The following is a 21946-nucleotide window of genomic DNA, read 5'->3' as shown; positions in this document are numbered from 1 at the left end:
GGCGGGAACTCCTTAGGTTACGTATGTAACCCTAGTTCATCAGGGAACGAGAGCTGCGTCTCGAGCCATACTTCCTGCGCCCTGCGTCGTGCTGCTTCAGCCAATTAGAAGCTGCCGATCGCTTGTGCCATGTGCTTTTTATAGCTTCCTGGTCTGACATCATCGACGTCGACGCGGTGGTCAGATTACACACGTGTTTCAGAGCGCGTCATGCTGAAGACGTTCCCCATAGCGTTTTCGGACGCAGCTCTCGTTCCCTAGGGGAACTAGGGTTACATACGTAACCTAGGGATCATGTGACACTGAAGACTGGAGTAATGATGCTGAAAGTTCAGCTTTGATCACATGAAATAAATTACATTTTAAAATATATTCACATAGAAAACTGCTATTCTAAATAGTAAAAAAAATGTAACATTATTACTGCTTTTGCTGTATTTTGGATCAAATAAATGCAGGCTGAGCAGAAGAGACTTCTTTGAAAAAACATTACAAATCTTACTGTTCGAAAACTTTTGAGTGGTAGTGTATATAATACTAACAATGACATATTGAAATCAATATTTCATACTAACTTGACTAACAGAATAAAACAATGTAGACTAGACACAACTTGAGATCATTTTTCTTAAAAAAGTTTATTAAACGTTGGATGATAATTTAATGCTGGGCTGCTGTGTTAGACTCAGAGGAAAGTACAGAGATTATCAGGAAAGGCAAAAGGTTCAGGAGAAAAGGCACTTACAACAAACACGGCGTTCTTCAGAAATGAGGGAAGGAAACATGATCTTATGTTAACAAGCAGAAACTATTGAATAAATTCCTTTCAGAACTGAAAGAGAAACAAGATTCTAACACATCTAATACATGCAGAGAACAACATGGCAAATAAATACATCAAAAAAGCACTCACCTTCTACTATTAACATGACTGTTACCTGATGTTATTCGTCTAACAAACTACAGTTAGAAAAATAGCATAAATATTTAAACCAGCCTTACACACATACAAGGCAAGCAAATCCACGGACACATACATCTCTTGACACTATACATTATAAAACTCTTTATGAAAAATAACTCTTTATAAAACACACACGGTAAACTCAGAGCAAAGATCTGCAAACAAATCCGTCGTTAAGTGCTTCAAATCTCCTTCAGTCTCATGACACATCTGAGCATTTTAAGCAAACTCTATGTCTACAAAATACTCTTTTTAGCTTTAAAAATATCTGAGATCATTGGTTGATCGTGGCTGATCAGCTTGATTGTGTTTAATTAGATGATCTTTTTGTAGCCCAACGGCTTTAAAGCCAAAATGATCATGCTATTCATATCCCATGCTTTCTTTTTGTTGAACACAAATGAGTTCTTTCTTCAAAAGAACCCCACACAAGAAACGCAGAGAAACAAAACAAAATATCATGGAGTTAAGAATGATGTACTGTGACTTTTTCATGCGCTCCCTCGTTTTACCCTCTTAAAAATAAAGGTGCTTCACGATGCCATAGAAGAACCTTTTTTGTCTAAATGGTTCCATAAAGAACCTCTAACATCTGAAGAACCTTTCTGTTTCACAAAAGGTTCTTTGTGGCGATAGAAGGTTCTTCAGATTATAAAAAGGTAAGAAAAAGATGGTTCTTTAAAGAACCTTTGACTGAATGGTTCTTTGTGGAACCAAAAATGGTTCTTCTATGGCATCGCTGTGAAGAACCTTTTAAAGCACCTTTATTTTTAAGAGTGTAGGTAGGTTTCCTCATTTCTCATTCGAACTAAATTGAATTTAATTAAAATTGTTACAACTTGGCCACAAATTAAAGAGACAATTCACCCAAAAATCATCATTTACTCACCCTCCCATCATTCCACACCTACAGTGCCGCTTGAAACTCTTCACAATTTTCTAGATTTATGCATAAATGTGACCCAAAACATCATCAGATTTTCCAGATCAAACAAGTGAGAGAAAAAAATATTTGCTTTGTCATTTATTTATTGAAAAAAATGATCTGTGCGTTGCAAAAGTATGTGAATCTTTGCTTTCAGTATCTGGTGTGACCTCCTTTTGCTGCAGTAACTGAAGGTAAAGTTACTTGTAAATGCTGATAAAGAGTTTTAGCCCATTCCTTATTGCAGAACCACTTATGAACACCTCTTATGAACTGCTTGCTTAGGTCCTTTCACAACATTTGAATTGGATTAAGGTCTGGACTTTGACTCAGCCATTCCAAAACATTCACTTTGTTCTTCTTTAAACATGCTTTGGAAGAATGACTTGTGTGCTTGGGGTTGTTGTCTTTCTGCATGACCCACGTTCTTCTGAGACTCTGTTCTTAAACAGATATCCTGACGTTTTCCTTTAGAATTTGCTGGTATAATTCCGAATTCATTGTTCCACCAATGATGGCAGGCTGTCCTGGCCGAGATGCAGCAAAACGGGCCCAAGCCATGATACTTCCACCACCATGTTTCACAGATGGGACAGGATTCTTACTATATAGTTAAGTTTAGTAAAACCAATAAGTTCTATTTTGGTTTCATCCATCCATTAAACCTTTCTCCAACAGTCCTCATGATCTTTAGCCAGCTAATTTTCATTTTGGAGAATAGTGGCTTTCTTCTTGCAACTCTGCCATGTGCACCATTGGTTGCTCAGTGTTCTCCTGATGGTGGGCTCATGAACATTAACATTAGCCAATGTGAGAAAGATCTTTAGTTGCTTAGAAGTTACCCTGGGAACTTTTGCAACCTCACAGACTATTACACGTTCTACTTTAGAGTGATCTTTGTTGGTCGACCACTTCTCAGGAAGGTAACAGGGGTCTTGAATTTCCTCCATTTGCACACAATCTGTCTGATTGTGGATTTGTGGAGACCAAACTCTTTAGGTTTTGTAACCTTTTCTAGCCCGATGAGCATCATCAAGGTCCTTTCCTTTGTTCGTGACATGATTCACTTCCACAAACATGATCAGACTTTGATAGATCCCTGTTCTTTGAATAAAACACTGGGTCATTTTTCTCAATAAATACATGACAAAGAAGATATTTTTCTCTCACTTGTTTGATTGGGTTCTCTTTGTCTACTTTCAGGACTTAAATGAAAATGTTGATGTTTTGGGTCACATTTATGCAGAAATAGACAATTCTAAAGGGTTCACAAACTTTCAAGTGGCACTGTATATGAGTTTCTGTTGAACACAAAATACGATATTCTGAAGAATGTTGTTAACCAAACTATGGAAGTCAATGGCTACCATCAATTGTTTGGTATCTTCTGTGTTCAACAGAAGAAAGAAACTCATACAGGTGAGGAACGACATGAGGATGAGTACATGATGACAGATGTTTCAGAATCTGCTCATTCGGGGTGATTTACTTTCTGAAACTCTCTGATTGGTGGGATTTCTGTACAGCACCATGGGTAATGTAGTTTTTCGTTAGGGGTTCCACTGTTAAACATGATTATTTAAAACATAAGTTGAAATAATGCAAACTGATGGCTTCAACAAGAGCATATACCTTCGACTAACAACTTCTGAGCTTACAGAAGTTCTGTCTTTGAAGGTTTATACGTTGTTGTTAAAAATCTGTTGTGCTCTATAAAATACAGGCTTGACTGTAGTTGCATGTTCAAACTTGATTATTTGTGTATTCGAGCCTCTATCTAAGCTGCTGTGAGGGCAGGACATTTCGAGACTCACGTCTGTAAATAAATGTGGTTGCTAGCCCAAAAAACTGATTTTGGGTGACTTCAATCTTTATGGGTGTTGATGTTGTGGATTCATCAGTGGGACGAGCTTCGGTCGTTGGCCACATCCTGTAGACGTCTAAGCAGAGCCGTCTGATTCTCCTGGCAGAGCCTTTTGGCGGGAGACTGCTGCTCTTCTTCCAAGGCGATACTTCGCTTCTTGGTGGGCGTCTCGCCTGTTCGGATCATGCTGTTAATCTCTCGCAGCCGCTGTGAGATAAAGTGAAAAATAGTTTAGAACTACGTTTTGATGAATCTGAAGAATAAATCTGAACAGGAGATGCTTTACATTGGATGGGCTAGAGCTGACGTAGTAGAAGATCTTGTCTCGTGGAGAAATTGGGCTGCCGGTCTTGTGTGGAGAGATGTAGATGGAGTGATTGTGGGACAGGAGGACACGGCGTGGAGAGCCAATGCGGAGTGATGGATACGGACAGAGGGGAGGAGCTTCAGCCTGAAAACACACACACAATTGCAGTTATAAATCTGCCTATAAGTTATATTATAAGTCTGCATCATTGATTCTGCTTTGAAAAAAAAAAGTTGTGTTGTATAATGGACTGTAGAAATAAAGGTGACTTGACACTACCGTAATTCTGAAAACGGACAATAGTTACCCCATTTTTTGGCGAGTTGCTGGAGTAACGCAGAGCGAATGGTTTGATCTGTTTGATGTAGACATGGTTGTAGAAACGGATGAGGTCTCCCCTCTCCTCCTCCTGCTCTTGGGGGCCCCCAGGGGCCCGGGTCGGAGTGGATGGGGCGCTGCTTGGCTGGGGAATGGGCAGAGTGCTGCTGGAGCGCATGGACACGGGACTGCTTTCACCGCTGGCTGTAAAGCAGAAAAACAGGAAGTCATTGTAATGAATTCATAACCTGCAACTGATTTCTGCATTTTTCCTGTGTTCGTTTAGAACTGGTTTTATGTGAGCCTATAAAACAGTCATGACAAACAGATTTTCTAGCTAAAACCATGCTGTATGTGATCAATAACTTCTCATTTTCTCATGAGTAAACATGCAAAAACGTCCAAGGTTTGAATGTTACATCGTTATTATGCTGTTATTACTACATTTACGCCATTTTAATTATTCAAAATTAAGACATTTTTACATTTCTCATTTTTCATGAACTACAGAAAAAAACACTGTAACACCAAACATATTAAATATGAAGTTTATAATCTAAGTACCGATATTAACATTTAAACCTATGACTTATGATTTCTGAATGCTCACAACATTCCAAAAAAAAAAAAACAACATTGTTTATTTTCTAACAAAACAACATTTTCGTTTTCGAACAAAATATAAAAATGTTACTTTTACAGTTGAAGTCAAAAGTTTGCATACACCTTGCAGAATCTGCAAAATGTTAATTATTTTAACAAACTATGTTATTTTTTTTATTTAGTACTGACCTGAATAAAATATTTATCATAAAAGACATTTGCATATAGTCCACAAGAGAAAATAATAGTTAAATTTATAAAAATGACTCCGTTCAAAGGTTGTGGTGTTTTTTGTTGTTTTTGTTTTTTTGTTTAGTGATAGTTGTTCATGAGTCCCATGTTTGTCCTGTTGTTCTTCAGAAAAATCTTTTAGGCCCCACATATTCTGTGTTTTTTCAGTATTTTTGTGTATTTTAACAATTTCCAACAATGACTGTATGATTTTGAGATCCATCTTTTCACACTGAGGACAACTGAGGGACTCATATGCAACTATTACAGAAGGTTCAAACACTCACTGATGCTCCAGAAGGAAACACGACGCATTAAGAGCCGAGGGGTTTAAACTTTTGAACATAATGAAAATGTGTGCATTTTTCTTATTTTGCCTAAATATCTTTTTTTTTTTTATTTAGTACAGCCCTTCAGGAGCTACAGAAGATACTTACATGTTTCCCAGAAGACAAATAAGTGAATGATTTACCCTCATCTTCAAATTTAGAACGTTTTTTCACTTAATGCATTGTGATTTCTTCTGGAGCATCTATATATGCGTCATAAGGGTTTAAGGGCACAAAAGCAGACCAAAACATCTGGGAAACATTCATTAAGAATGAATTGCACCCATTGACATTGGTGTTTATTTTCACCATGGTTGCACTATGGTGCATCATGCGATTATGTGGGTGTGTAAATTACAGAACTATCAAAATACCAGACTGTCCATTGTCAAAAGCTCTTTATAATGTGTGCTACCTTGTTCTTGTCCTCCCTCTGTGGGTGAGCACTGTCTGTGGGTGTTTTCACTGTTTCCTGAGTGGCGTCTCTTCCTTCCAGAGATCAGCACACTTCTGTACACCTGAGATAACATTGCCATCTTCATTAATATGTTATTTATCATCTTTGTCACTCTTTTTACACATGCACTGAAGTTACACTCACACTGCTGCTGGCCTGAGGTTGAGATCTGTAGCACTTCATGATGTTCTGAAAAGACTTATCCTCTTTCGTCACCTGAACAATGAACAAAACAGTTAACGCATGCACTTTTCTGGCTCTTTTCTTTGCTCTCTACATACTGTACCATGCAACCTTGATCATTGCATTGTAATTTTGACAAACATTAAACTGTACATTAATTTGCTACAGTCTAGAATATGACTAATTACATATAAATACCTATATAAATACCTATAAATAGCTTTTGTTTGATAAAAAAAATGTTTAAATACCTTAGTCATGACATAGATGGCACACATGAGGAGCTGGTCCAGATGTCGGTCCATCATGAGGTCAGTGCAGTGCACTAGTGAATACTCAAAACATGTCCAGATTTTCCTGCGCAGATCTGCGTTAATGTCCAGTTTGGCACACAGGTCTCTGAGACGCACACTAGCGAGGTGATACACCTGATGGGGGAAAGTGGCATTATTTAGGATTGAATGACATCTATTTTAATCATGACAACACTCTCCAAATGTTATTGGATATGTCAGTTTTAATGTATTTGGCCATCGCAGACTAGATCTGATGCTCTAGACAGGTGGTGCTGGGGGAGGAAGAAGGTTTAGCAGGAACTAGACTATTTAAAAGTCTGCTTCACAGACACGCTTCTCTGAGCTTGCAAGATGTGCTGTTGCTGCATTAATATTCATACATAAATCCTGTAGCTGATCAAGACAGGTGGTGCTGGGGGAGGAGGAGGGTTTCAGAGAAACTGGACTGTGTAATAATCCAGTTCACACTGAACTTTTAAATAGTCCATTTACTGCGAACCCTTCCACCTCCCCCAGCACCACCTGTCTAGATCTGTCACAAAGTGTATTTAAGTGTTGAGCAAGGAAGCTCATTAGTTGCAGATTTAGCAGAAGCCAATAAGCTTATGCCAATGGTGTGATTGCTAGCCTGCACCATGTAGAGTTTCATGACTAAATTATATATTGATTTAAATAAATACAGATCTTACTGTACCTTGCGGAAGAACAGGCATAGGGAGCCAGTCTTCTGTGCTCGTTTGATGGGTGTTCCCTGCTGAGGGCTCTTCTTGTCCTGTTTGGCAGGGCTGGGGTTGTTCTGGACTGTGCCTGTGGGTGTTGCCGTCAGCTGCTGGGCGGTCAGGGTGCCCGTCAGAGCCTGGGCACTGAGCGTTGGCAGAGCCCCCCCACTCTGACTCGTCACGCTCACCTGCACCGGGATGAATGTGATGCCACCGCTCTCATTTGCTATTCCTGCAAACAGTGTAAAAACGTTAACATTTTTTAAGAAAGATACCATATTCTTTAGAGGTAGATATTAACAACAAGCTATTTTTTTATATTTTACAAATTGAAAACTGTTGTAATTTAAAGGGGTCCCATTATGCTCTTTTACAAATTATTTATTCTGTTTTGGGGGGGCACTAGAACATACTCTCATGCTTGGCGCATTATTTTTTTACATAATTTACATTATTACAACAGCTTTCTCCCCAGGCTGGCACAAATGGCTTGATAAGTTCCGGGTTTGATGAAGGTCCGCCTTCCGAAAAATGAAAGTGTTGTGATTGGTAAGCAGTCCTACTGCGTTGTGACTGGCGAACAGCTTAGACGGCATTTCAGTCCTGCCACGTCCCTTCCCAAAGCAAAAAGTTCAGTGTATAACTGCGCAAGCTAGATGAAAGTAATTCTTACATTTTAAATATGGATATTTTTCTTACAAAAACACATCAGATCACTAAAGGAGGCTTTTACTGTTTTGGGATTTATTTACGACCATTCATGGAACAGCAGCACATCCTACATGCTCACATAAGCTGTTGTTTTTATTTTTTATTTATGTATTTATTTTTCAGTAGAAGAATCTGTGTTTAGATCGCTGTCTCGAATCCTGTCTGTGGTCTTCTGTCTGCTCGCTACCAAGGTCGCTTGCCATTCTATTGACTCTCACACTACACAGACTGTTACACGTCACCCTGGACTACACTTCCCACTTTCCACAGAACAAATTGCACTTTCACCTGCAGCCAATCAGACACACTATAAATACGAGGCCCTAACCATGATTCAGGGCCGAGTATTGTTTGCGTTTATCCTTCAGTCAGCAATAGCAACATTACGGAGCCACTCCGAGTTTCCTGAGTCTAGTTTAGTCTTGTCTAGAGCCTGTTTACCCTAGTCGTGAACCTAGCCTGGTTTATCTCATCCTGTCTGTCTTCTGCCTGCCCTGGAATTATCACCGGTCTTGGATTATCCCTTGTCTTGCTGTCTCTGACTCTGTTAGCCGCTCGCCTGCCCCCCGGGATTACATTCGCCGTCGTTTGACCCACGCCTGTCCCTGGATTACTCTTTGTCTTGCCTGTACAATATCTGTTTGCTATTGTCTGACCCTTGCCTGTTTCTGACCACGTTTTCGTTTAATAAAAGCTTGCATATGGAACCGCCCGCCTCACGTCGCCTTCACTTCATAACAATCGCTTAGAGTGGGGGTTTTCTTTGGCATCACCTACATAATAACAGATTCATAAAGGTACTGAAGATTAACTGATGATTTTGTAGATAGTTGTGCACCTTGAACAGGTATGGTGACTGTCTGGCCATTGTTTGCTGTAACAGTTGCTGTTGCCATGGTGACCACAGTCTGTCCAGCTGGAATGGGGCTAACCAGAGATGGCTGGGCCACTTTGACAGGTTGAGCAGGCTCAGAGCTTGAATCTCCATCAACAAAAAGCCGGCGACAGGCTGTACCAGTAGGGGGTGAGCTGTAGCGGTCATGGAGTGATGTAGGGGATGGAGAAACTCCTGCAGGAAAATGAAACATTCAATTTATTTCAATAAATGCATAGAAATCATCTTGTATTCAGTCACAGTGGTTGTTTCATTCAAAAAAAGGCACCTTTTCCTGCACCTGCAATGTTACTCTTGTTGGGAGTGTGTGTGTTGTTTCCCGAACTGTCCTCCAGGTGTTGAGGAGGCATTACCTGTAATTCATTAAAGTATATTACTTATATACTCATTTTAAAAGTCTCCTAAAATGTACTTCTTTTTCACAAGGGAAAGCAAACATGACTGATTATGTTTAAGTGGTCGTAAGCAGTTATATTGTTCTGACCTCCTGGCAGGCAGGAACGCAGTTCTTGGCTTCTCGGATGCTCTCCCACAGTGGGGAGTTTCCTTTCCACGCCAAAGATTCCAATACCTGTTCCTCAACATGGTTGAGATGTTTGACTACTTCCCGGAAAAGACCCTCTTCTGCCCGTACCAACACCTCAATCACCTGTAAGCAAGATTTTGACTCTTCTTCATGAATGTATACCATTTACCAATAACCATTTTCATGGTTATTTTCTATCTCTATATTCACTGACCTTGTAAAAATGATAAGCAGGGAGGTCAAAGATTTGTAGGACTCTAGGAAACTCTCCCGGTGGTCGATAGGAGAAGATGACGATCTCCAGGCAACAGACAATCAGTGACCGGTGGAAAATATCCTGCTCTAAAATGCCCTGAGACACATGATATAACAGTCAGCAGACAGAATTAAGTTAATGTTCAGTAGTTTTCCTGCTGAAAAAAAAACAGCTAAAACCAGCCTAGGCTGTTTGCCTTGTCTTAGCTGGTTTAAGCTGGAAGTAGCTGGTTTTAACTGGTCTCCCAGCCTGGCCTTTTAACCAGCCTGGTTGACTGTTGGCTAGGCTGATTTTAGCTGTTTTTTTTCAGCAGGGTATATACATTCCATTTATTGCTTATTTAAGGCATTATAGTATGATTTATTTTTAAACTGAAGATGAAACCTACAGACAGGTCCATGTCTCCAAGTCGTTTCTTCTCCTGGTTGATGATCACTTCTACTGATTTGTAATAAAGTGCTTCAGCCAAGCAAAAATACTTCACTGCAACATCTGTAAAAAAGGATGGTCGAAATTATTTGATCAATCAACAAATGATCCGTGTTTAAACTTTGGGAAAGCCATGAGCTCCAAATGAAAGAATAAGGAAGTATGAACATGCACACCTCTCGCCAGAGTCTTGTTATCTTCTCCTGTTCCCTCATAATTCTGAAGAAAAATCTCGGACATCTCCTTCAGTCTAGCTGCTATGGATTCACTGGGGTCTCTTACACATGATCTGTTACACACAAACAGAAAATATCATTGATTCCAGAGCATAGCAAATTTTACAGGTCAATGGAATCACTGCAGTCACTAGAATTTCCATTCACTCCAAACTTTAGTGTCACATTTTACTGGAATCCGAATCAGAATACAGTGGAATCACTCAATCACAGTTCACAGTTTTACTGTAAATTCTGGAATCACAGTTTATAGAAAGAACTGGAATTACTGGACAAACATCCTACTGGAATTACATTTTTACTGGACTCTCTGGAATCAATAGTTTTCTGGACTCTCTGGAATCCCATTTTTACTGGTTTCACTGAAATCACTGTTTTACTGGACTCTTGAATCACAGTTTATAGAATTAACTGGAATTATGTCAATTTATTAGACAAACATCTTACTGGAATCATATTTTTATGGGACTTTCTGGATTCACATTTCACTGGACTCTCTGGAATCACATTTTTACTGGACTCTCTGGAATCACAGTTTATAGAAGTAACTAGACTTTACTGGACAAACATCTTACTGAAATCTCATTTTTAATGGATTCTCTGGAATCACAGTTTGTGTAAATAACTGGAATTACATCAATTTATTGGACTACGCTCTTACTGGAATCACAGTTTGTGTAAATAACTGGAATTACATCGATTTATTGGACTAACATCTTACAAGAAACAGTTTTACTTGGCTCTCTGGAATCACAGTTGTGGACTCTGGAATTCGGAGTTTATAGAAGTAAATGGAAATATGTAAATTTATTGGACAAACATCTTATGGGAAGCACATTTTTACTGGATTCTTTGGGATCACAGTTTGTGTAAATAACTGGAATTACATTAATTTATTGGACTAACATCTCACTGGAATCACAGTTTTACTGGACTCTCTGGAATTAAATTTATTCTGGACTTTCTGGAATCACAGTCTTGGACTGTCTGGAATCACAGTTTATGGAAATAACTGAATTCCATCAATTTATTGGACAAACATCTTACTAGAATCACAGTTTTACTTGGCTCTCTGGAATCACAGTTGTGGACTCTGGAATTCAGAGTTGGAAGTAAATGGAATTATGTCAATTTATTGGACAAACATCTTACTGGAAGCACATTTTTACGGGACTTTCTGGAATCACAGTTTTACTGGACTCTGGAATCACATTTTTAGTGGACTCTCTAGAATTACATTTTTAATAGACTCTGGAATCACAGTTTATAGAAGTAACTGGAATTTATTGGATATACATCGTACTGCAATCACATTTTTACTGGATTCTTTGAAATGACAGTTTGTGTAAATAACTGGAATTACATCAATTTATTGGTCTAACATCTCACTGGAATTACAGTTTTACTGGACTCTCTGGAATTACATTTATTCTGGACTTTCTGGAATCACAGTCTTGGACTGTCTGGAATCACAGTTTATGGAAATAACTGAATTCCATCAATTTATTGGACAAACATCTTACTAGAATCATAGTTTAACTTGGCTCTCTGGAATCACATTTTTTTCTGGAATCTTTGGAATCACATTGTTACTGGACTCTGGAATCACATTTTTACTCGACTTTCTGGAATCACATTTTTCTGGATTCTCTGGAATCACAGTTGTGGACTCTGGAATTCAGAGTTTATAGAAGTAAATGGAAATATGTAAATTTATTGGACAAACATCTTACGGGAAGCACATTTTTACTGGATTCTTTGGAATCACAGTTTGTGTAAATAACTGGAATTACATCAATTTATTGGACAAACATCTTACTGGAATCACAGTTTGTGTAAATAACTGGAATTACTTCGATTTATTGGACTAACATCTTACTGGAATCACAGTTTTGTAAATAACTGGAATTACATCAATTTATTGGACTAACATCTTACTGGAATCACAGTTTGTGTAAATAACTGGAATTACATCAATTTATTGGACTAACATCTCACTGGAATCACAGTTTTACTGGACTCTCTGGAATTAAATTTATTCTGGACTTTCTGGAATCACAGTCTTGGACTGTCTGGAATCACAGTTTATAGAAATAACTGAATTCCATCAATTTATTGGACAAACATCTTACTAGAATCACAGTTTTACTTGGCTCTCTAGAATCACATATTTTTCTGGACTCTTTGGAGTCACATTGTTACTAGACTTTCTGGAATCACAGTTGTGGACTCTGGAATTCAGAGTTGGAAGTAAATGGAATTATGTCAATTTATTGGACAAACATCTTACTGGAAGCACATTTTTACGGGACTTTCTGGAATCACAGTTTTACTGGACTCTGGAATCACATTTTTAGTGGACTCTGGAATCACATTTTTAGTGGACTCTCTAGAATTACATTTTTACTAGACTCTGGATTCACAGTTTATAGAAGTAACTGGAATTTTTTGGACAGACATCGTACTGCAATCACATTTTTACTGGATTCTTTGGAATCACAGTTTGTGTAAATAACTGGAATTACATCAATTTATTGGACTAACATCTCACTGGAATCACAGTTTTACTGGACTCTCTGGAATTAAATTTATTCTGGACTTTATGGAATCACAGTCTTGGACTGTCTGGAATCACAGTTTATGGAAATAACTGAATTCCATCAATTTATTGGACAAACATCTTACTAGAATCACAGTTTTACTTGGCTCTCTAGAATCACATATTTTTCTGGACTCTTTGGAGTCACATTGTTACTAGACTTTCTGGAATCACAGTTGTGGACTCTGGAATTCAGAGTTGGAAGTAAATGGAATTATGTCAATTTATTGGACAAACATCTTACTGGAAGCACATTTTTACGGGACTTTCTGGAATCACAGTTTTACTGGACTCTGGAATCACATTTTTAGTGGACTCTCTAGAATTACATTTTTACTAGACTCTGGATTCACAGTTTATAGAAGTAACTGGAATTTTTTGGACAGACATCGTACTGCAATCACATTTTTACTGGATTCTTTGGAATCACAGTTTGTGTAAATAACTGGAATTACATCAATTTATTGGACTAACATCTCACTGGAATCACAGTTTTACTGGACTCTCTGGAATTAAATTTATTCTGGACTTTATGGAATCACAGTCTTGGACTGTCTGGAATCACAGTTTATGGAAATAACTGAATTCCATCAATTTATTGGACAAACATCTTACTAGAATCACAGTTTTACTTGGCTCTCTAGAATCACATATTTTTCTGGACTCTTTGGAGTCACATTGTTACTAGACTTTCTGGAATCACAGTTGTGGACTCTGGAATTCAGAGTTGGAAGTAAATGGAATTATGTCAATTTATTGGACAAACATCTTACTGGAAGCACATTTTTACGGGACTTTCTGGAATCACAGTTTTACTGGACTCTGGAATCACATTTTTAGTGGACTCTCTAGAATTACATTTTTACTAGACTCTGGATTCACAGTTTATAGAAGTAACTGGAATTTTTTGGACAGACATCGTACTGCAATCACATTTTTACTGGATTCTTTGGAATCACAGTTTGTGTAAATAACTGGAATTACATCAATTTATTGGACTAACATCTCACTGGAATCACAGTTTTACTGGACTCTCTGGAATTACATTTATTCTGGACTTTATGGAATCACAGTCTTGGACTGTCTGGAATCACAGTTTATGGAAATAACTGAATTCCATCAATTTATTGGACAAACATCTTACTAGAATCACAGTTTTACTTGGCTCTCTGGAATCACATTTTTTTCTGGAATATTTGGAATCACATTGTTACTGGACTCTCTGAAATCAAATTTATTTCTGGACTTTATGGAATCACAGTCTTGGACTCTCTGGATTCACAGTTTATAGAAGTAACTGGGAGTACATTCCATCTGATTACAGCGAACTGTGATTGCAGTGAACCAACAGTAAATACAGGTACTCTGCTTCTTGTCTTTGGGTGTATGCAGCAGATTGTGACTGACACAGAAGCTAACTTGGGCTCACCTAAATATGTCTCTGAGTCTCATGCTGGGTCTGTATTTGAATCCTGTCAGCAGAGTGTGCAGACGGCCCACGCTCTGCATCGCAGTGGAAACAGGGGTACCCGCACTGCTCTCCGGCACGTACCTCCTTCCCGTCAAAGGAGTGGACACTTTCAGAGCAGATGCCTGTGTAAAAAACACACACATTTATTAATAAATATAACATCATTGTTCATTACTTTTATGCACATTTATGTTTGTTGGACACACATACTGTCATTGAGCTCTGGAGGGGGTTGGTCAGTCGTTCCTGGTTCTCTATCCCTTCACACAAACAAGGTCCTGGGGTGCCAATGTCTTCTCTGGCCGCTTCTCCCAGAAATATTCTCTCATCCAGAGAACCAGATGACAACACGTGTTCCTCATACACACGGTTCAGAGAAGTACTGAAGAAACAGAGAGCGAAGAGATCATAAGCTACAGGAGAAACGTTTAAGCAGCTTCATGTGAAGTGAGCTTTTAACAGAAAAGAGATGCTCACAGACTGTCGCTAAAATTCACTGGCTCTAAAAATCCTGTCAGCGTGTCTTCTTTCCCTTTCAAAACCTGTGAGAGAAAAAAGGTAGGAAATGGCAAATGTTGCATATACTTAGACAAAGTATTTAAAAGTCTTCAGTCTTCTTCTTACAGTACCTTGCGCTCAAAGAGTTTTTTAATGAAGGGTTTCCAGAAATGCTCTTTTGCTCCTTTGGCCTCCAGCACCAGTCCATCATGAAGCTCGCACAGCTTCTCTATGAAACATAATGAACCCGGACCGGGCTTATAATCTTTACTGTTGAAGTCTTCAGGCAACCCTGCGCACATAACAAGCACAATGTTTGTTTGACCTTACTGTCTGGACAGCTGATCCCAAATCAAATGCTTCATTTTGGTTTTAAAGAAGAATGAATGCTGTGTGTGTGGGACCTTTAAAAGCTGGGTTGAGAAGATCTTTACGACTAGAGCACAGGAGAGCGTTGCAGTAAACCAGATCCAGAGCGCACAGGAGCAGATGATACGAGTTCACCAGATCATCACTGATCATTGGGAAGTTTCCTACAAGAGAAGGGAGAAAAGAAAAGGTAATAAGCATGTAAATAATATTATGTGACCCTTGACCACAAAACCAGTCATAAGGGTCAATTTTTTTAAAATTAGGAATAAGCTTTCCATTGATGCATGATTGAGATACAACTTGAAAATCTGGAATCTGAGGGTGCAAATAAATCAAAATATTGAGAATCGCCTTCAAAGTTGTCCAAATGAAGTTCTTATCAATGCATATTACTAATCAAAAATTAAGTTTTTATATATTTATGGTAGGACATTTTTGGCATAAAAGAAAAACTGATCATTTTTTTCCCATACAATGTTTTGTTGGCTATTGCTACAAATATATCTGTGCTACTTAAGACTGGTTTTATACTCAGTGTCACATATATAAGGGTTTCAGTGGTGGTTCTACAAGGATCACTTGTTGACATTCTGGTTGGAACCTTTATACTTTGGTATGAACTTGTTTCTTCAACTGAAACTATTACAGTAAAAAGCTAAGCACAATAGTGTTGAGCAGGAAAACACTGCCGATCACACTACAAACATATATCAAGCAGGCAGGTGGCCAACTTTACTGCAAAAACAGGAAAAGTCTGCAAAAAAATCAACATGTACTGTTAGGCCACATTGCCTGGATTAATCATTTCCTGTTTAATTCATTTCGAGAGTTACAGTACCAGCCTGTGCAATGCAAAGAAAGCATCGAGCTTGTGAAGCGTATATACACTAATAGCACATTTCAAAATTAATCTCAACTCTACAAACGTTTTCTAAGTTTTATAAACATTTAGCAAGTAAAAATAATGGTAACACTTTATTCTCACTATTGACCAGTTGCTCATTAGCATTTTGCATATTACTAGCTAGCATATTGGTTGTTTATTAGTACTTATAAAGCTCATATTAATGTCTTATTCTGCATGCCCATTTCTGAGATCCCTTAATTCTTCCCCATACCTAAGCTCCCTTACTAACTAATAATAAGCAGCATATTAGGAGTTTATTAAGAAAAAAGTCGTAGTTAAGAATTTGACCTTAAAATAAAGTGTGACCACAATAATACAGTATCTCACAAAATTGAGTACACCCCTCACATTTCAGCAACCATTTTAGTATATCTTCTCAGAGGCCAATACTATAGAAATGAAACTTGGATATATTTTAGAGTAGACAATGTGCAGCTTGTATAGCAGTATAGATTTATTGTCCTCTGAAAATAACTCAACATACAGCCATTATTGTCAAAATAGCTGGCAACAAAAGTGAATACACCCTAAGTGATAACAGCAGTATGTTGTTTAACCATGCAAAGCCACATGTCCTAATGGACACAAGACCAAACAAAGTTGTGTATCTTTTATTAGAGCAGTTAAGTGCTTTAAGGTGCTTTAAGTACAATTCTCTCATACTGACCACTGGATGTTCAACATGGCATCTCATGGCAAAGAACTCTCTGAGGATTTGAGAATTATAATTGTTGCTCTCCACAAAGATGGCCAACGCTATTAAAGGTTCAGTAACACCCTGAAACCGAGTTACACTACAGTGGTCAGGGTCATACAGAGGCTTTCCAAGATGGGTTTCATTCAGAACAGGCCTCGCAAGGGTCGATCAATGAAGTTGAGCAGTCATTCTGTGCGTCAGGTGCAGAACCTGGCTTCAAAAAAAACAGACACATGAGTGCTGCCAGCATTGCTTTAAAGGTTGCAGAAGTAGAAGGTCAGCTTGTCAGTGCTCAGACCATATGACACACACTGCAACAAGTCAGTTTGCATAGGTGTCGTCCCAGAAGGAAGCCTCATCTGAAGCTGGCTCACAAGAAAGCCCACCAACAGTTTGCTGAAGACAACCAAGAGCATGAATTACTGGAACCATGTCCTGTGGTCTGATGAGACTATAAGATAAACTTGTTTGGCTCAGATGGTGTCCAGCATGTGTGGCGATGTCCTGGTGAGGAGTCCAAAGAAAATAATGTCTTGCCTACAGTCATCATGGTGGTGGTAGCATCTATTAAGCACCTGTGGGGCATCCTCAAGCATGTGTCTAACATCCAGCAGCTCCGTGAGGACTGGAAGACGATCCCAGCAACAACCTGTGCAGCTCTGGTCAATTCCATACCAAGGATGATTAAGGCAGTGCCAGATAACAATGGTGCTAACACAATATATTGACACTTTGGACAAGTTCACTTAGAGTGTGCTCACTTTTGTTGCCAGCTATTTTGACAATAATGGCTGTATGTTGAGTATTTTTCGGGGGATAATGAATCTATACTGCTATACAAGCTGCACATTGACTACTCTAAAATATATCCAAGTTTAATTCTTATAGTATTGTCCCTTGAGAAGATATACTAAAATGGTTCCTGAAATGTGAGGGGTGTACTCACTTTTGCGACATACTGTATCATGAGAACCTTCTGAGAATGTTCTTCTAAGAACATTTTCTTTCAACATTATGAGAATGTATATCAAATATTAATTAATGAGGTTATAAGAAGGTTCCATAAACATTACATTAAGAGCGTTTTGTCTTGACATTTATAGATACTGTCTTTAAGACAAAACCTATGACTATTTTTTCTATTCAATATTGACATATTCTCAGAATGCCCCTGTTACAAAACAGTCAGACATGACATAATGCCACAATTCAGAAAGATTTGCAAATTAATTGTTCATACTGGTTTGCAAACTGCCTCAAATGATTCACTGAATAAACTCCAATGATTCAATGATCTTGTAAGGCGTATAAATTATTACTTAACTGCTTTACATTTTCAACTGTAAATGTTAATATGACCTACTGTACTTTCCATAATGTGCAAAAAACACACTTTACAGAATACTGTATCCCACATTGCAATGCATTCAATGCAATACCTTTAATTTCCAGTGTGACGAATGAAATCAGCAGTGAATTTGAACTTTTTTGTAATTTATTTGACTAATTGCTTTAATGAATTGCTAAAAGCCATAAAAGTTAAGAAGAAAAAATACTTTCCAAAATAATACAGTAACTTGCATGCTTGCTACACACAGGCCACAAAACATGCCCTATACATTTCAGATTTTGCACTGCACAATAAAGCATGTCAAGTTAAGCTGAATTAAGTTTGCTGCACTTGGTACTTACATGCATTTTGCTATTTCATTCCCCAGATTATGTGACCTTTCATCTTTAACCAGCAGCAGGCTCTTTCCCCTGAGTTCTGCAGAATGAGAGATTTTCCTCCAGGACGGGATATAGAGGGACACAGATCTGCCCTAGTGGCCTGCTGAGCTTTACTCAAACACAGACAAGTCCTGACTTGTCATCTGGGCTGGTTGCTATGTTAAGTGACGCAAGCGGCACAAGAGGAAATAATAATGCACTCAGCCGGTGTCCTCTTGCTCTGCTGCTCTCTGCTTTTTAAGCTTGACATTCAGATTTACTTAAGAAATATTTTTTATATTTTGTCAGAATACACCCGTATAGCAAGAAAGAAGAGCTCAAGTTAGGTTTGAGCTTCATGCACTGCTAACAGCATGACATGCAGTATTGTATGTTAATAATGGCACAATTCAGAAGGATTTACAAATGAATCATTCATGACTTGCTCAAAAGATTACTTGAAAAAAAAAAAAAAATCTGGCTGACTGAGTGAAATAATTCAAACATCTGATCTGGACATGTTTACTGAGTGCAATTAAATGTAGCTTTATCTAAATGCATCTAAAATGCAGCTAAATCAGAATAAAAGTGTTAACTTGCTTTTTAAGATGTAGTGAAGTAGAACTGAAAGTCAATAGAATCATTTAATTTTCGAAAATATTAAAGAAAAATAAGTAGTATTACCAATCATGTGAATTTTATAAAAAGTATAAAGCATGTGTAGGTCATATTTCACCCCAAAATCAAGAGAAAAATATGAGAAATTATAGTTTGGCAATTAAAAGAAATATAATATTCGTAAAAATAATAATACTAATTATTATTATTTTAGGACCAGTATGATATTTTGCATTCTGATATAATTTTTCATATTTTTAATGTTCTTTAAAGAGGCATTTTCTGCTCACCAAGCCTGTGTTTATTTGATCCAACGTACAGAACAAAAAGTAAAATTCTAAAATATTTTTACTATTTAAAATAACTGTTTTCTATTTGAATATTTATTTTGAATATATAAAATGTAATTTATTCCTGTGATTTCAAAGCTGAATTTTTAGCATCATTACTCCAGTCACATGATCCTTCAGAAATGTATCCGAAATAGAAATCTTTTGTAACTTTATAAAAGACCTTCTCATCACTTTTGATCAATTTAAAGCATTCTTGCTAAATAAAAGTATTCATTTTTATAATCTCCTCCCCCCAATAAATAATTAAATAAAAAACGTGTACTGACTCCACGCTTTTGAAAGGTATAGTGTATAATGTTACAAAAGCATTTTATTTTAGAAAAATGCAGATTCTTTCTATAAAAAAATCCTGAAAAAACAAATGTTTTAAATATTGATAGCAATAATAATAATAATAATAATAAATTATGTGACACTGAAGGCTGGAGTAATGATGCTGAAAAATCAGATTTGATTACAGAAATAAATTATATTTTAAAATATCTTTAAATAGAAAACAGTTATTTTAAAAAGTAAAAAATATAAAAAAAAATACTGTTTTTTTCTGTCCTTCAGTTCAAATAAATGCAGGCTTGGTGACCAGAACAGACTTTTAACTGGTAGTGTATATAGCTCAGCTCCCATCCAATAACTACAATATGCCTTTATGGAATATTGTGCAAAATATAATTTCGTGCCTTTTAATTTTCACCATGTTTTCGCCAATTTCTGCTTGATTACTATCCACCTCTGATGAGATCTTAATGCAGCATGTCTGATCTTGCAGCTCAACACAAACATCAAAAATGTCTCCTTTCAACAAGGCAAATTCACCCGCAGTATTAAACGATTGACTCTGCAGATGAGACGGGCATGTGTTGATGTGTGTGTGAGGAAATGCTCTGTCCCCGCTGGCCTCTGAACCAAATCAAACATGCCTGCACAGGCCCATATAATGAGCCCAGGTCACATGATCAAGCTCTCTGCGCTCTCAGCCAATGACAGCCAGTCCTTCTGTTAGACACTCGGCTTATGACCCTCTTAAGGGACACTACAGGAGGAACAATCCCACGAAACACTGCCTCATTAGAGCAGGAGCTTTCCTCTGCTCCTGCTAATCTCTTCAGCACTCAATCCACTCTAATGTCAGCTTCTGTCCAGCCTTTCTACCCTCAGTCCACTGTTATTTAGCCTAATGAATCATTAAAGCATAAAAGTCCAACAGATATAGACTAAAAATATTAAATTGCTGAAAACTTCTGTGAACTACATCATTTTAAGCATCTAGCAAATCATTATATTAGAATGATTTCTGAAGAATCATGTGACACTGAAGAATGAAGCAATGATGGTGAAAATTCAGCTTCGACCACAGCAATAAATTACATTTGTATCCAGTTTGGTTGACAACAGTGGTCCTACAGGCAAAGATCTATCATATAATATGAAGATATAGTGTACATGTGAATATATGAACGTTTTATTGCGATGTTAGTTCTTTTACAATAGAAATAATGTTTTTGACACCTTTTTAACTGTTATAGCGCCACCTATGGTCCGATCTTCATGAAACTTTGTAAGCTCGTTAAGAGTCATCTGGTACATCTTTGAGTATTTGTTTAGGTTCTATAGGCTTTTTGGTATACGTGGCCATGCCCTTTCTAAAATCACGCCGTTATATCAAACCAAAGAATATATTTTTGATAATTATTGAGTTTGATTGAGATTGTGGTTTGATTGAGATTGGGCGAAAAATCCTAGGACTAGTTCGCAAAAGTAGGTTTTTAACATAATTGAGAATAATTCATGAACAATTTGATTGACAGCAATGGTTCCTGAGGCAAAGTTGTTTAGCATGAGGAGATCTATTAAATAATATGCATATTGTGCGGATGTGTGAAACACCACGTGATTACAGAGGCAAAAAAACTTGTTAGCGCCAACTAGTGGTTGATTTCTTTAAAAAATCGTACAAACCTTTAGGGCCATGAGTCGAACATGCCCACCGAGTTTCGTTCTGATCCGCCTCTGTTAACCTTGTCTTATAGCTGCTCAAACTTCATTGGCCAATGGCGGCCATGTTTTTTGAGATACGCCAATGTCTTCATAGACCCTTATGGCACATTGGACAAAGACACAGCGTACCAATTTTCAGGTCAACTGGACTAAAGTTTGCGTAGTTATAGCTGTTTTTATGTTTTTTCCTCTTATAGCGCCACCAAGTGGTCAGCCTATGCATTTTTTTCATTTGACCAAAGATTGAGCTCTTACATATGTGTACCTTGTAGTTTGGTGAAGATATCTCATTCCGTTCATGAGTTATAGCCATTTAAGTAAAACTGTCTCTGCCACTTTCAAAAGTTTTGGCGCCCCTTTGCAACCAACTTTTTTTTGATAATTATTGATATTCACTGTCCAGGGAACATTTCTGCACTGGTTTGGTTCTGATCGGCTGAAAAACATAGGACTAGTTCGCAAAAGTAGGTTTTGTAG

General features: G+C 37.7%; 1 protein-coding gene across 1 annotated transcript in view; it reads right to left on the bottom strand.

Moving 5' to 3' along the window:
• Window positions 1–619: 619 nt before the first annotated feature.
• Window positions 620–21946, bottom strand: part of rbl2 (retinoblastoma-like 2 (p130)) — a 28457-nt gene continuing 7130 nt past the window's right edge. Inside the window, exons 5-22 of the mRNA XM_073832345.1 lie at window positions 15222–15350; window positions 14949–15109; window positions 14797–14861; window positions 14530–14701; window positions 14278–14441; window positions 10190–10302; window positions 9973–10076; window positions 9543–9680; window positions 9287–9451; window positions 9071–9155; window positions 8746–8976; window positions 7172–7428; window positions 6433–6609; window positions 6143–6214; window positions 5957–6059; window positions 4368–4582; window positions 4040–4204; window positions 620–3960 (exon numbers count right to left, since the gene is read on the bottom strand). Coding sequence (XP_073688446.1) covers window positions 3787–3960; window positions 4040–4204; window positions 4368–4582; window positions 5957–6059; window positions 6143–6214; window positions 6433–6609; window positions 7172–7428; window positions 8746–8976; window positions 9071–9155; window positions 9287–9451; window positions 9543–9680; window positions 9973–10076; window positions 10190–10302; window positions 14278–14441; window positions 14530–14701; window positions 14797–14861; window positions 14949–15109; window positions 15222–15350 — 2690 coding nt within the window. The 3' untranslated portion in view covers window positions 620–3786. The remainder of the gene's footprint in view (window positions 3961–4039; window positions 4205–4367; window positions 4583–5956; window positions 6060–6142; window positions 6215–6432; window positions 6610–7171; window positions 7429–8745; window positions 8977–9070; window positions 9156–9286; window positions 9452–9542; window positions 9681–9972; window positions 10077–10189; window positions 10303–14277; window positions 14442–14529; window positions 14702–14796; window positions 14862–14948; window positions 15110–15221; window positions 15351–21946) is intronic.

Source organism: Garra rufa, chromosome 25, assembly GCF_049309525.1.
Source record: "Garra rufa chromosome 25, GarRuf1.0, whole genome shotgun sequence".
Lineage (NCBI taxonomy): Eukaryota > Metazoa > Chordata > Actinopteri > Cypriniformes > Cyprinidae > Garra > Garra rufa.
This window is presented reverse-complemented; position numbering and strand designations above follow the sequence as displayed.